This window comes from Numenius arquata, chromosome 21 (genome assembly GCF_964106895.1).
Source record: "Numenius arquata chromosome 21, bNumArq3.hap1.1, whole genome shotgun sequence".
NCBI lineage: Eukaryota > Metazoa > Chordata > Aves > Charadriiformes > Scolopacidae > Numenius > Numenius arquata.
Window position 1 is genome coordinate 8,087,529 of NC_133596.1, and position 16,077 is coordinate 8,103,605.

The 16,077-nt window shown below is 53.0% G+C and overlaps 1 protein-coding gene across 2 annotated transcripts; it reads right to left on the reverse strand.

Moving 5' to 3' along the window:
- Positions 1 to 3,583: 3,583 nt before the first annotated feature.
- SF3A3 (splicing factor 3a subunit 3) lies at positions 3,584 to 11,494 on the reverse strand. Of its 2 annotated transcripts, XM_074161887.1 has the most exons (17): positions 11,358 to 11,494; positions 11,231 to 11,278; positions 11,027 to 11,079; positions 10,622 to 10,727; positions 10,108 to 10,180; positions 9,632 to 9,723; positions 9,112 to 9,194; positions 8,589 to 8,727; positions 8,198 to 8,266; positions 7,769 to 7,836; positions 7,361 to 7,468; positions 6,972 to 7,041; positions 5,985 to 6,149; positions 5,767 to 5,877; positions 5,222 to 5,312; positions 4,579 to 4,634; positions 3,584 to 3,997 (listed from the first exon to the last, which is right to left on the reverse strand). In XM_074161887.1, exons 1-17 carry the CDS (start codon positions 11,451 to 11,453, stop codon positions 3,920 to 3,922), a joined length of 1,506 nt encoding a protein of 501 aa, XP_074017988.1. In that variant the 5' UTR covers positions 11,454 to 11,494; the 3' UTR covers positions 3,584 to 3,919. The 2 variants fall into 2 exon arrangements, with proteins under 2 accessions (XP_074017988.1, XP_074017989.1); XM_074161888.1 differs by lacking the exons at positions 10,622 to 10,727; positions 11,027 to 11,079 and having other exon boundaries at positions 3,686 to 3,997; positions 11,358 to 11,453.
- Between the last annotated feature and the right edge of the window lie 4,583 nt (positions 11,495 to 16,077).

Sequence of the window (16,077 nt, forward strand, 5' to 3'; positions counted from 1 at the left end):
GCTGTGTAGTTCGTGCTGGAGAAACGATAAAGCTGCAACAGCAGAGCCAAAGGAAAAAACACTAGGAGTGTGAAGAGATGACTTTACGAAGGAGCAAAAATAACTGACAGACTGCGACAGAGAGCAGGGAAACAGAAGACTGGCAGAGACAGTAGAGTACTGCGGATTCCCGATATAAAGAAAAGGAAAACACAGCCCCCCTGTCACAGCCCCCCTGCGCCTCCGTCTCAGCGAGCTCCGTACCTCACAGTAAGTCTCATTGTGGCAGGTCACCGTTTCGTTGGCATGGGCTTCATCCTGGTAACACCTCTCCCCAGAGCACCGAAAGCTCTGGCAGGTGAGCTGGAGGGAGAACACACCGGGGTGTCACCGCACAGCACAGCCTCCTCGCATGGCATCACCATGCTGTCCCCGACCACGCACCTGCAGGGGCTGCCGCTGTGCACCCCCCGGCCATGCCCCAGCTGCCTCTTTCCATCCCAGGAGATGCTCTCATGGCAGTCCTGGCTCCCGCAAGAGACCAGTCGGGCCAGAGACCCTGCCCATGGGGCTGTATCAGCCCAGCCAACAGCTTTCCTTTCCTTACCGGTGCTCCTTCTGTCCTGTTCACAGAGGCACTGGCGGCCACCGAGGCATTGGTGGCGGCTGCTGTGCTGTGGGCCACTGAGGCATTGGCAGCCACTGCTGTGCTCTGGGCCACCGAGGCGCTATTGGCAGTCACTGTGCTGTGGGCCACCGAGGCATTGGTGGTGGCCACTGTGCTGTTCTCTGGAAGACACAAAGTTCCCCCTTGGTGAAGGAAAACACCAACCTCATGCTCAGCAAGCCCTGCATCCCCTCCTGAGCCTCTGCATGGTCCAAAGGCATCTGCAGGAAGCATAAGTGACACCGTGTTTGGGATGCGGATGGCAATAAGTGACACAGTGGCCCGAACAAGGTCCTTTTCCAGCCAGTGACCGGGCAGCCCACAGGCAGGTCAGAGACAACAGGCTTCCGCAGCAGCACTATAGACTGATGTTACAACAGCTTCTCCCTCCCCCTTCCAGCCACACTGCACGTGAAGAACTGGCCTTTCTAGGGTCAAAACCCTGAAAATAAGTTCCTCAGTGCAGCTCCATTCTACAGAATACAGCCTGGAGGGGACAGGCACAAAGTCCCCACTCCCCACAGGACCCCCAGGTTTCCCCTGGGGCGCAGAGCTCACCTGCTGTGGCAAGAGGGTCCTGGCCGTGGAGGTGCAGAGCCAAGACGCAGAGCAGCAGGCCTGGAACAGAGCGGGGACAACTGAGACCACCACGTCTGCTGCCCCAGCAGCAACTTCACCCCAGCCCGAGGAGCCTCCCCAGCAGCACAGGCAGTTTGCCCTCCAAACACCAAATCCAGCCCCACCAGCTGCCCTGGAGCAGGGTGGTGGCCTGTTCCCCTTGGGGTGGTCATGGGGAGCCCCACAGACACACCTGAGGTCAGGGACCCACACTGGCCACAGGGGACCAGCCCTGCTGCAGAAAGACCCCCCTCCACTTGCCCGGAGCCCCAGGTGACCAGCAGCCACCCCTCACCCCAGGGAGCCCCTGGCACAGCCTCTGGCAGCCGGGGCAGGGATGGACATCCTGGGCACACCGGCACGGACACCGCTCTCCATCCAGCAGCGGAGCCCCCGTTACCTTGAACTGGAGGGATGAGCCATCGGCAACCTGCCATCTTCATCCACCAGCACCGTCACCAGGACCTGTCGGGAAGAGGCAAGGTCAGAGCTGGGCAGCGGGAGGGGACAGTCCGGTGTCACTGTTGCAGTCACAGCAGCATGTGCCCCTCAAGTCTGCCCGGCACAAGGTGCAGGAGGTGGCAGAAACAGTATCAGGACACATTACGTAAAATAGACTTTTCCTGTTGAGGGATTTTTTTTGAAGGAACCTTTCTCCTAGGAAATTCTACAGACTCCAGAGAAATCCTGGTTGTTCAGCACTCCATTCTTGGTCCCTGTGGTGGCAGGACACACTTTTCAAGCAGAAATAAGTGCCTGAAAACACCCACCACCGGCACCTACCACCAAAAGCTCTGAAAATTTGCTGTCCAGGTCATCCCAACAGGCTCTCAACCCAGAAATCACCTAACGTAGAAATAACCCTTGTCACTGCGCTTGCCCAGATGTCAGGGAGCCACAGTCGGGCCCCTCCAGCTGCAGCCGGAGGCGGCTGAAGCAGCGCAGGGGGGGGCCTGGGGGAACACTCAGCCCCGGGACGTCCCCAGCCGCTGCCTCCCGAGGGGCTCCCCACGACAGGGCCCTGGGGCACAGTGCTGGGGAGCAGGAGCCCCCGGGGAGCCACGTGCTCCCGTTGGTGTGGCAACTGGCCGGCAGCAGGCAGAGCCGCAGGCAGCTGCCGGCAGCAGGGAGGCAGGGTGGTTACGGTGATGCCTGGACCACGCAGCCCTTTGCTGATGCTGCTGTGAATGAAGATGTGACCCCCCTGGCAGCAGCACCTGCCACAGGAGGACCCAAGCCCACCAGCCCTCAGGGCAGCAAGAGAGACCCTCCGTGGCAGCTCTTGCTGTGGACAGGTAAAGAAAAAGTCTAGTGTTAAAAATGCCCGTTTCCAGACACACTGATGCAACAGGCCCTCAGGACCCGGCAGGGACTGGAGCACAGCCCCACTGGTGCTGGCACACAGCTCTTGTGGAGCCAACACCTACAGCTTTCCCGAGTGAGATCATCACACTGCCAGCACTCAGGTATTTCTGGTTAACTCATAACTGGCAGTCACATCTGTCCCACCCGTCCATCTCCATATGCTTCTCCCCCTCAGCCCATGCTGGCATCTCTGACCTCCCCAACCAGGGCAGCCACCACCCAGGCCAAGCCTGGAGACCCTCACTGAGCTGGTGCCACCCCAGCACAGTCCCGCTCTGGGGCAGGTGAGGAACTGCCCATCAGACACAGCCTCATCCCTCAGAGAACAACCTCCCCCCGGGGCAGGGAAAGAGAGAGCCCGTGGCACCGACTCACCCTGCCCGTCTGCTGCCCGCAGCCCCGGCCAACACCTGCAGCCGCTGCAGGGGGTGGCAGCACCTGCAACACCGATGCCGGCTGCACCCTGGTGCCACCAACCAGCCCCACCCCAGCAAGCACCGGCTGCGCACACTGTCACCCGAGGGACGGGACTGTCACCTGCTGCTCCGCAGCATCTGAAAACCCAAATGGCCCCACGCAGCAACAACAGAGGAAGGGTGTTTAAGGCCCCTCAAGAGATGTCACAGAAGCCCACTCTGTGCCAAAATGAAACCCACCTGAGGAGCTGGAGGGGACAGGACTGTCACCGCGTGGGAGAAACGATGAGCTGCCCGCACAGCCCAGCCTCAGTCACACTGTTATTAACACCCTGAAAAAACCCCAGCGGCCAAACCTCCGCAGGGAGACAGCTGAGGCAGAAGCAGCAACGCAAACACATTTGTTTTGCAAAGGAGTCCAAAGGCAGCCACACGCTTACAGCAGGACACAGCACCGACCATCGCTCGTCAGCATCCACCAACCACCTCTGCTTTACAGTCAACCCTCATCACAAAAATTTCCATCAGAACAGGAATAAGGGAGAAGCAATTGTTTCCGACGATTCAAACTACATAAAAAGCATTTAAAAAATACCATAATTAAATTTCTTCCTTCCAGCATACAAAGGGAGACAGGTTTCTCAGCGCTTCCTGAATTAAAACCAGTTTATTTTTCAAGTTTGTTTTTTTTTTTTTAATATAAAATAACATCACAAGTCTGCTCTTCACAAGGGGCTTACTAGAAAGTGATTCTATAAAGTATCCTTGAAATCTATATTCATGCACATAGAAAATCCAGAAACTGAAGCAGAGTCAGAGCTGCTGACACATCTCCACTTGCTTTTCAGACGTGAAATCCTTCACTTGGGAAAAGCTACAGCAGCCCTTGACGTTTCAGGTCTTCATAGGTCTTTTTATTCACCACGTTCCCACTGGAATCCTCGTATTCCTCCTACAACGGAACGAACAGTTTAGAGACAGCCGGACACAGCCTGGCTCAGGCTGTACTACAGCATTTGAGTTTTAGCTCCAGCAGCACCTACTGAACAGGACCCTGCTGCCCAGACCCTCTTCAGGGGAAGGACTGCTGAGGGTCTGCGAGAAGAGCTTAGTCAGAGCCAAAGTAACCACCAGCTGAACTACAGGCTGCACTTCCCACTGCTGGCCTGCGCACCCATGAAAAATGGTTTGAGATAGAAGTTTACAAAAAGGCACTAGAGTAAGTAGACACATTGCTCACTACAGCTCCTTTTGCTTCTCACAAAACAGAGATGACATTGGTACTGAAACGCAGCATGTTAGAAGGTTCTCACACAAAGGGCTGAGTCTGTCCTGTCAGAACTACAGCACAAGAAGTGCTTTTCATACACCACCCCCAACAGGAGCTGTGCAACCAGCAGTGTGGGTTCTGCTTATCTCCCCAGCACACAGGGCACTCAGAAATTCTTCTGACAGAACCAGGCAGCTCATGCAGTAGACGGAGGCTTCCCTGTACACGGGACTAGAGACACACATGCTTCTGTAACATCTCACCTCTGTATCGGGCTGCCATCTCTCTGACGCCTTCTGCTGTTTCAGCTTTGCCCACACTGTAAATACAAAATCACACAGGATCTGATGCCATTTCCCTTCAGATACTAGTTTTTAATATAGTAAAATATACACATGAACAATAACCTGTATCTGTTAACCTAAGTGGTGCAGATTCAAGAAACGACCTCTGCACGAGGAAGCCTCCTCAAAACATCAGCACAGATGAGCCGCATTAAATTATAATCGCTATAAGTCCTAAGTACTGTAGGCTTTCAAAATCTGCCCATAGGCTCTACCATTTCTGAAGGTTTTTCTGGCTTCCTCATGAAGATGTTGACAAACATCAATTAATAAGAGTTACATGGAACGATGTAGCCACACTCTGCCTAAAGAAATGGTGGGCCATTGCACCTGGCTGAGATTTCACACACAAAGCATCACAAGAAACAGCTGGTAACAAAGGAAGGCTTCGTTCATATCCCAGCGAGCACCTCCTTTTCAGATCCAGGAGGGATAGTCCAAGGAAGGATCATCCCACACGCACCACGTTTCTTACCCTCTTTCCCAAAACCAGTCTCAGGTCATAAGATAAGACAAATGTTTGGCAAGAGCTAAAATGAGCATTCTTGTTCCTGTCACTTACGTGAGACTGCATCCTCAATCTGTGTGACATTGGCAAAGTGTGCCGTGTTGGGAATGCCCAGGCACCTCATCCCGTGAGCATGTCGCCACTCCTGGGGGAAGAGGCAAGAGGTCAGTATACAAGAGGGAATGCCCTTCAGCCGCAACACCAAAGACTAAAGACATATTAGCCTCTGGACAGGGTGAAACAAATACTATCAATATACAAATCTACCAGTCCTAAAAGCCTCTATAAAAATATTTTTTCCGTATTTTAGACAGTAATGATACACTGGCAGTCAACAGGCACTCTGCACCACTCAAATCTGGATACTGGAATTACTGTTCAAACAAGAAGGGACCACACAGAAATTTGCAGACAAGATCTTCGCGTGCCCTACGTAATTTATAGTTCCAATCGCATGGCCCTGCAGCATCAGCCCAGACACACGTTTCAGAAGTGGAAGAAGTGCCACTCGGGCACTCCAGTGATTTACTAGTTACTTAACTTATTATAAAGATTATCTGAACATAGTACTGATGTTTCTGTAGCAAAAATTTACTTACTGCAAAGTGACGCTGGAAAGCTTTGGGCCCTCGGTAGGTGTAGTTACCGCAAATCTCACAGTTGTAGTTGATGTTTAAACCATGTAATTTATACAACCAGTACGGGATGGGCTGGCGAGTAAAGAGAAACAATGATTAGGCCAAAAGGCAAGGGAAGCTCCAACAGAAGAGTGGAGTCAGTGACACCTCCCTCTTTTCCAGACCCAACAGTCTCATACCTTGCCATCCCAACCAAGAGGCAGATTTTTAGGATTATAAATGATTTCATTTTCTTCATCTTCACTCTCACTCTCGCTGATCTGCTCTTCCTCCTCCTCCTCCCGCTCTTCCCCTGTCCGCGCCTGCTTACGCTGCACATTCTCATGAGTGAGGTGTCTCTGTTCCTGGAGTGTGAGGAAAGAGAGGGAATTGTTCACACAATGTGACAGCAACAAAACAAGGGCAAACTCTGGCAGCGTGAAACACTTCCTCAGTGTACAGAGGGAGGGGAATGGAAGACCAGTACAAAACAGAGAACTCTCATTTTATTTAGCACAACTTAAATTTTCAGTATAACATTTCCTTCCTAAAGAATGACAAACCTGTACTACCATTAGCACTTCCAAGATGATGAGCTAATAGCAACAATCACAAAAAGCAATCACCCCAAAGTGAAGCAAGGACTTAAGGCGAGCATCAAGGCACAAGAAGTAAGTGTTCACAATACCCTGTGGCTTAGGCATGAAACAGAAATTATCTACATCAATGTGGTGCCTCGGAGAAGAGAAAGGAAAATAAATAAATAAATAAAGACAGGCTTTCCCAAGGGAACACATAGCCCCTGTATCTGGGTCTGTTCACAAGAGCCTGCCAAATAATTAGCTAGCGGAAATATCAATGTAATCCATCATATTCTACTGACTGACAGAAAAAGCTATCTGCTAACACGCTAACAACTCTGGACATGAAAGTAGCTCTCCTGAGCATGCTGTCAATGAAAGCACTGGGTAAAGATGTGGGTGACCTTCCAGTCATAGAATCCCAGAATTGTCTGGGTTGGAAGGGACCTTTAAGATCATCTAGTCCAACCATCAACCTAACTCTGATAAAAAAAAAAAAAAAAAAAAAAAATCACTAAACCATGTCACTAAGCACTATGTCAACCTGTCTTTTGAATATTTGACAGCTCCGAAATAAAAAGCTCAAAGACAAAATATAATCCTTACCCCAAGGACTTCTACATACTCATAAATCTGAGCTTCCAGGAATGCAAGATCTTTATTTCTTTCAGTATCTCTGCAAATAGATAAAGAAACTTTATGAAGCCCGTTCCAGAACTGCAAACATCATGTGTACCCTGAACTTCTAAAGCCACATGTGACTTGTGTACGGCAAGAAAACAGAAACAAGTCTCAGGCAGCTTGTGTGCACTGAACTGCAAACAAACCACCCAGCTCCGGTATCTGCCACTTGGTTCGGGGTTATTTGGTCCAACATGAACAGCTTCTAATACTCTAGGAATCTGTCACAACTATACAGGAGTGATGTCTACAGAATACTTCTCATCCAAGTGAGGAGAACACCACCAACCTGAGAATGACCTTTAGGAACTCACCTCTTGCTTCCTTTTGTCTTTGGATTCTTAGCAAACAAGGAAGGATCAAGCGCTTCCAGGGATTTGCCTTTAGTGCTGAAAAGTCTCTGAGCACGCTCTTCCAGAGTCCTGTGGAGATGCAGGAGGAGACAAGGGCAAACTACAGTTGTGCATTTCCCAAGAATTATTAGAATTCATGCAACAAATTCTAAATTTAGAAAATCTCATGATCTCTTAAATCTATTATCTTTGTCTTCGTTCCTTAAGCCAAATTCTTCTATACAAGAGACTTCAACATGGGGCACTTTTCAAAACAGTAGATCCCAGTATCCCCGGATTGGTTTGTCTTTCATTCAAGCAATTCTTGTACAATGCAGAGGACAAAACAAGTATCCCATAAAGACAGAAGACCTCAAAGACTGCACTTACCCACCACATTTTAGTCCCAAAGCCAGTAAAGCTGATTTTAATCTGTCCAGTCCCAGGGAGGCCAATTCCTGTTCAATTAAAGTAAGTCACAATAAGAGAGAAGCTGTTAGACAAATACAATATGGATGGATGTCCATTTTAACTCATTAAAAAAAAACCAACCAAAAAAAACCCCACCCAAACAACATTCAATGAAGGACTCTCAAGAGTGCACCACTCCTCACTGAAAAATGAGGAATGTGACAGATCTAACCAGATCTTTCAAGTTACATCCCCTAATGGGAGAAATTAAGTTGCCAGCATAATCAAAATTTTATTCAGAGAGCAGAGAGCCAGAGGTGAAGGCACCCCAAGTAAAATTATTAAAAGAATAACTAAGTTTCCACCTGCTCAAAACTTCACGCTGAGTGCAGAGCACTGAAAACATACCTCCCAAGAGGAAAATGCCGAGAGATCCAGGTGAGCCCCAGCATGAGTGAGTGCACTGCTGGTCTCTTTCTGCCAAGAAAAACGACAACATCCATGTGACATCCTACAGCACTTCACGCAATGAAACAGTCTGACCTCTACAAAAACAGTTCATTTCACACAGAAAAATTCTCTCACTCGACTGAGCAATAGAACAACAGAAAAGACACAAAATTTGTTTCAAACCTGTTACATTGGTTTTCAAATTTGAGTGAGTATTAAATTGCATCTTTGTGATACACATCACACACCCTGCTATCAGACTTAACCTCAGTCATGGCTTTACACAAACGCTTCACAGAAAACCTATCACAAATACAGAAGCATTCACACAGGCCTAAGGACTGCTCACCGGCCAGCCAGGGAACGTCCCATTCTCCCACTTCTTCTCAAACTCAGTCTGAATCTTCCCAAAAAGTTCATTCTGGTCCAGTAACGGTTTCACTCGATCTGTGTAATCCTGTAGGTACTCAAGAAGCATTTCAAGGTACCTGGCAGAGCAATCACGAGCACAGGTAATTCAATACCAACCTTTAACACATTTCTCTAACCACATCTTTGGAAAGTGATTACCCTCTAGTACTCCACAGGGAAGTCACCAAGATTATGAGAGTTTTCAACACATGATTTCTAGATGCAGCAGTTACAAGGATAAAGTAAGGTCCTTCCACAGAGCAGGATGTGGCTTTCCACATTTTTGCTGTGCTGCGTGTTTTCCCAGGGCTCAGACACATGACTGAGTTACTATAGCTCAGTGACCCAATTTACACGACCCAAGTTTGACTGTTAATTATATTCTTAGCAGCTGTACACTTAAGAAGCAAACTCCTTCTCCTCAACTGTCATAAAAGCAGCAGGGAGGCAAAACAGCTCACCTCTTATATTCGGCATTTTTTCTCTCCTTGGGAATATCGAAGAGTTGGTCAAATGTGGATAAGTAAGTGATATAATCCAATTTCTAAGAATGAAAAAGTTTGGGTCAGATTTTAGACACCTGCAGCCAACTTAACATCCAGTTTCTAGTTACCAGACCAGAAGAAAAGCACTAGCTCATGCCATTATTCCGGACTGCAGAGGCCTCTGTGCTCTAACACATTGCCTCAGACACCTATCAGTACTTGGCAGCAGAAAACAGAGGCTTTTTTACCAGGCCATTGTTACATTAACAACAGAGAGGTATCAACTGAAGAGAACAGAAGAGGAAAGTCAGGAAGCAGCATTCAGAATTCACATGCTCTCAAGCTGTACGTGCAACAAAGGGACTTTGAAATAGCTACTTTGAAATAAACTTATTTACGTAAGAAAAAAAACAAGCAAGAAATAACCACGAACCAACCAAAGAAAAACGCTTCAGCTTTAAGCACTGAAGTTGCCCAGACACATGCAGCCACTTACCTCCGATGACTTCAGATTAATGTACTTGAGATAACAATCATGCAGATCTAAGTATCGTCCATACCCTTCCTCATCTGTGAACTCCACCAGATCTGCAGGACAGATCATGAAGAGCTTTAACATGAGCTTAATCTTCCCTATTTATTATTCATATGCTTTAGAACTTGAAAAGCATTAACTGTGGACTAATTTATGCTTAAGGAAAATGTTTACAAGTGGTCAACATCCTCCATCCCAGAAGATGCCACAAAGACGCTCCAAGAGCTGGAGCCCCTCTGCTGTGAGAGTCGGGGGGGTTCAGCCTGGGCAGTTCAGGAGAATTTAAATGGCAAAAGAACAATTTTCAAAAGACATTTAATAAAAGGGAGGTGGAGCTCTGAGATGTGCAAAACGGATCAAACTCCTCATTAAACAATGCCTCTCAAGCAAGCACCGAACCGTCACTTAAACTGGCCTCAGAAAAACTACAAACTTACTTTGAGCTTCTTCACTTGGGTTGTCTCTGGCCTTCAGCAGTTCCTCAAACTCCACTGACATTGGAACACAGATCTTCCCGAACAGACAGAAGTTACAGAAAAAATTATTACTTCAGCTAATGCCCCAGAACAATATAAAATCATAACAGGCTGCAAACAATAAAACTGCTAATTGAAAAGGTACCCAAAGCATTTCTTCACCATTGCTTTTGCACAAAGAAAAAAAGTCTGACTTTAGCCAGCATGAGATGGGCAGCTCAGAATGCTCCCGAGATAACAGAGAGCACACAGAGAACACATCCTGCACCTTCTGCTATTCACAGCACTCTCGCAGGAGCACACATGCCGCCTGATGCACTGCCTCACCTTGAATGTTTTATTTTCTCAAGTGGCATTTTAGTATAATTAATAATTGGATATTAGGGTGATTAAACTGGATAAAAGCTGTTTATTGCAGAGATGAGGTCTAACAGACCAAAAATCACCTATTCTTATGAAGGAGATAACTACTTACCTCATTTGGGTGCTTCCGGTGAAATTCCTTAATTTGTTTCAGTCTGTTGTAGAATTCTGCAAATTCATTCGGCCCTGAAATGGCACTGAGTTCTTCTTTCCGTAAGCTATGAGTTCATGAAAAAAGGGCAGATTACAAGTGGAAAAGAAAACCCTGCAGCCTCCCCTTATAAACTTTCAAGGCAGCTCTGGGTCTCCCCCCGTGACTTAAACCAAGAAAACAACAAAATGCATCCGACGTGCGATCTGGGTCCTGCTCTGGCAGGCTGAGTCTCCAATGCCTGACCCCTGGGCTCGCGTACCAGCACCTCTCCCCACGGGTTACAACCGACTCAGAGGAGCCCCAGGCCTCAGGCAGCAGGCCCCACGGGGCGCACGCAAGCGGGGTGTTTGTGCGAGCACTTACCCGTCCTTGTCGTCGTACAAGTCCCTCAGGTTGCCGCTCACCTCCATGTACCTCTGCAAAACAAGCGCAGGCCCCGCCGTCGCGGCGCCCGTCACCGGGGAGGGACCAGGCCCACAACCCCCCGGCAGCCGCCTGGCCCGCCCCGGGGCCGCCGTCAGAGCCCACCCCGGTCCCACGGCCCGCCCCCGGCCCCGTCGCACTCACGTCCTGCATGGCCCGCGTCCGGTGGTCGGAGTTGATCTGGTCGCGGAGCTGCGGGGAGAGGAACGGGGTGAGCGCGGGCCGGGCCGGGCCCCCGCCGCTCCCCTTCCCCCCGCGGCCCCGCACGCACCGTGGACTTCTTGGTGAGCATCTCCTTCACCATCACGTCCATGAGCCGCTCCCGCTCCTCATGATACCGCCGCTGCTGCTCCAGGATGGTCTCCATCCCGCCGCCCCGCCGGACGCCGCCGCCCCGTCCTTCCGGTCCCGCCTGCGCCCCGCGGGAAGGCTCCGGCCTGGCCCGCGCCCGGCGCGGAGGTTCCGGCGCGGAGGTTCCGGCCCGGGGGCGGAGCGGGGCGGGGCCCGGTGCCGGGGGGGGAGAGGCGGGCCCGGCCCGGTGATGCCTCTGCGGCCCGGGGGCGCCTCAGGCCGGCGGGTCCCCGGCCCCCCCCCCGGCGAGCCCCGGGCCGTTCTGCCGCAGCCGCCCTCCCGGGAGGCTGCCTTCCGAGCCCCTCGGGCCCGCCCCGGCGCTGGCCGTGTTGGGTGGCGCGGACAGCCCCGAGGCGCTGGCCTCGGATGTGGGGTCAGGACCGACCGCAGCCTGGGGGCGGTGGCCTTTCTCCAGAAACGGCGGCAAAGTGGAGGAGGCAAAGTCCAACGCAGGAGGCAGCTGCGAGGCCGTCGCCCTGGCTGGGGGCGGCGGGGCTGGGCCCGGGCCGGGCCGTGCGGGGTAACGGGGCCGGGGGGAGCCGGACCCGCACGAAAGGCTGCTGGAAGCGCTGCCGGCGGCTGCGCCCTGTGGGGCCGCTCGAGCGAAAACGCAACTGCACGCGCTTTGGAACAGCCTTGGCACCTGCCCGAAAGGGCTCGGCCTTGGGCCCGGCAGCACGCGTGCCGACAGCCTCCTGCCCAGGGACAACTGCTGCGAAACGCGCTCGTACCCCTGTGCAACACAGAGTGGGCAGAGAGCACCCCATCCTGCAGCACAATACCCCATCCTGCAGCACAATACCCCATCCCGCAGCACAGCACCCCATCCCGCAGCACAATACCCCATCCCGCAGCACAGCACCCCATCCCGCAGCACAGCACCCCACAGCATCCTTCAGCCGTGCACCCACACGCTGCCCACCCCATCCCCGCACTCGTCCTCTCCCCAGCGTTGCTGCTGAACATGCAGCAAGGACAGAGAAAACAGGAAGAAGTACTTAGAAGATGTCATGGCTTTAATTACCCCTATCAAAATTATTGCAAGCGTGCTTAAGTAAACATTCACCCAGCACGTCCCAGGACCCATCTGGAAGGGAAGGCAGTCTGCAGGCAGCACCAGGGCCCAGGGCCGGCCACCCTGCCTTTTGGGGGCCCTTTGCTCCCTGAGGGTTGCCCGGGGCTGGGCGGGCAGCCAGGGTGTCCAGCCCACGCAGCATGGGGTGCCGAGAGCCAAGGCAGAGGAGGGCAGTGACCGCGCTGCCTCAAGGCTGCCTCCACCTTGTCTTCCTGTGAAAACTCTTGAGCCCCAGGAAGCAGGGGAGACGGGGGCCTGCAGGCACGGTTGCTTAGCCCACACGCAGTTGTAATCCGTGGCCCTCGGCTTCTGCAGCTGGGCTGGAGGCGAGAGCTGAGCGCAGGGCGGGCAGGGCATGCCCAGCCTTGGCACTGCCACATGTCCCTGTCACCTCGGTCATCACAGCCCCCCCAGGCAGAGCTCCTGGCCCCACGGCCAGCACCGTGACCCCTCCTGGGTACGAGCCCCTGCTGCCGGGGACACCCTCCCACCCCCCCCATCCCAGGCAAGGGGGTGCCAGTGGCTGAGGCTGCAGCAGTGTTACACAGCCATGAATCAGAGTCCTGGAACAGGCCTGAAAGAAATAAACGTGTAGGATCTGGTACGCAGCCCCCTCTCTGCTCTCGCGGGCCAGGGCTGGTGCCCTTGGTACCTGGGAAGCGCAGAGGTTGGTTGCCTGACAGGCTTTCACAACATGACTGTGCCTGAGTGACACCATCCTGGTGGAAGTCCTCCCACAGAAACCGTGGCTGCAACCTTCCACTTTCACTTGGATTTTACTTGCCTTCTTCAGATCCACCCTAAATGCCAAGGAGAGATCATGTCAGTGCTTTGCCCCTACTTTGCCAAATGCAAAGCTATAATTAAATTTTAACTCACAAATAAATTATTCATATTTTTCTACCATGCATGATAAATTACTTTAAGCCAAAAGCAACAACAACAAAAATATTTGGCTTAATTATGGCAGAGAAACGTGATCCTGCCCTTGGGAACAGCCAATTCACTGAGGAGAGAGTGATACTGAAGGTACGAATATTGTCTTTAATTACTCTTGCACTACAGGCTGCCCCAAAGTACGTCATTTCTTCCTCATGAATGCCTGTCTAAAAATAAAAACGGAGATAAGATTCTGAACTTAGTGTTCTGTGTTCTTCCATTTCCCATTGCATGAAACTTCATCCCTGGAAAGGGAAGGAGTTGAACTCTAGCAATGTCCACATGGCCCCTTTATTTCGGGCTGCTGGCGTTGAGAGGGATGAGGTGGGACAAGACCAGCCCCTGCGTGTCCTCCCTCCTCCTGGCCCCAGGAACAGCAGCACACCAGGAGAAGGTTTGCTCCGGGGAGATGGTTGCTCCAGGAGGTGCCAGTCTGTCCCGCAGCAGCCCCTGCAGCCCCTCGGTGCCATGTGCCACCACAGCCAGCTTCGTGCCCGGGGCCGTGGGACAGACCAGGGAGGGACACAGCACAGTTCTCCTGGAAGGAAGGGTGGGATGACGGGAGCAAACCTACTTGAGCAGAGCTATGCTCCTTGCCCACCTCCCCGGGACCTTCACTAGGCTCTGCCCTGTCAGGGTAGGGACAACAAAAGAGACGTGGGGGAGCATTCACAGGATGCCTGCAGGGTTCAGCCTGGCTAAACCCACATCCCTACCTCCTAACACTGGAGACAAAGGAGAGCTATTCACCCTTTAATATCAACCCTGAGACCTGCCTGTTACCATCGTGGGGCCAAGCCCAAGCCTCCAGCTTCTCCTGGCACAGCCTCCTGATGGGTCACCTGGAGGGATGCAAGAGCAGCCAAGGCAGGTCCATGCTCGGTTTGGGAGCTCAGACAAGGCATCACCGGCACAGCAAGCTGACACGCTGTCTGAACCTGTGTGCAGCCACGGCTGGAAAAGCGGCAAACGCCAGCAGGCAGCTGGAATTAGCCCTTCCCTCCTGCCCAGCCACAGGCAGGAGCAGGCAGAGCTCGCTCCCAGCCGGCAGCTCCCGTCGGCTCTGGGGCAGACATCGCTGCCGCCCGGACTGTACCCCATACACCAGCTCTCCTCCAGGGAAACCCCAGCTGGAAAGAGAACAAACCCCTGGGAGGCGAAACCACTGCCCGTGGCAAGCCACAGCCAGGAGCAGCCGTGTCCGTCTCCTGGGGAGGGAGCACAAGGCTGGCATGTGCCCAGCACGGCCACTGCTGCACGGCCTGCAGTTACGGCTGGTGCCCTGGGCCGTGACACAAGGCTCTTCCACGCACCAGGAGCATCACGTCCTTGTACCCACCCCCGTCCCTGCCCGAGCCCTGCGGCTGCACCAGCCAGCCCACGGCAGGACCCTGCTCGCGCTCTGGCGCTGGGCTCCGGGCCCAGAGCCGGGACCCCTTTCGGGTCACCCCACCGGGTCCGGCAGCGGCTCGGACCTGGCTCTGCCCGATGGGATGCGGTGCAGCCCCCGGCCCTGTGCGAGCTCCTGGCAGGCTCAGGCACCGAAGCACAGCTCGGGCATGTTTGGTTAATGCCAGGGGCTCTTTCTGCATCCCCAGCGCCTTCCCCTTCTCCCACCTCACCCCGCACCCTCCCCCGGCATGGTTTGCCTGTACTTAGTAATATTTTCATGAGTGTTTTAGCTCCGCACTCGGGGAGTCTCGGGGGATGTTTGTGCATGACATCACCCTCCCCCTCCCGTAAATCAGGCACTGGGCCATGCACAGCCATGACCCATTCATGACAGGGATAAAATCCAGATGTTCCAGTGCTCCATGCAGCTGGGTCATTTCCTTTTTTGGCTAAAAACGTGAGGCTCTTGAGGCTGAGTGAAAGAGGAGCCCGGGGGCCCTTTGTACAGAAACCTTTTGTGGTTAATCCCTGGAAACAGCGCTGCAGAAACAAGGGTTTGTAGTGCTCCAGCTGGAAGACAGGCTCAGCTGGGAACCTCCCGGGCTGGAGCTCCTCGCCTGCCCTCTGAGGCCGAGCAGCAGCAAAACCAGAGCCCGGCGCGGGTCACAGGGCAGCAACAAAAACCTTGCTTGGAAAGCCCTGGTAGCTGCCAGAGCAGGAGCCTTTGAAGGAGCCAGGAGTGTCCTGCACAGGGCTGGCGGTGGTCCCGCAGGGGCTGTGCCTGTCCCCCTGCCGCAGCAGCACCCGCAGGGGGAAGGGAGCAGGGAGCCGGGGCCCAGAGGAAGTCGTGGCAGCTGTTAGTAAATGTAAAGGAATCTGTGGAAAACAGTTTCAGATGCTAGGGGAATAAACGGCTCCCTGGCTGATAGAAGTGAGTAATGAGCATGCACCGCTGCGGGGAAAGCTGCCAGAAGGAGACAGACCACTGCTACCCCGGCTGGAGACGATGGCAACTTCCCCACCAAACCCTCCCGAGAGGCTCCATGTGCGGAGGGGAGAGCAGGGGAATGGCAGCGTGTCTGCACAGTGGGATAGGACTCAGTGCCACAGCCGAGCAGCTGAGCCGGAGCTGAGAGTCAGCCTAGAGGCATCGTGGCTGGCACCGGCCTATGGTTTGGGGAAGCAGGAGCATTACAGGGATCCCCTGTCCCCAGGACAGGGTTAGGGACAAGGA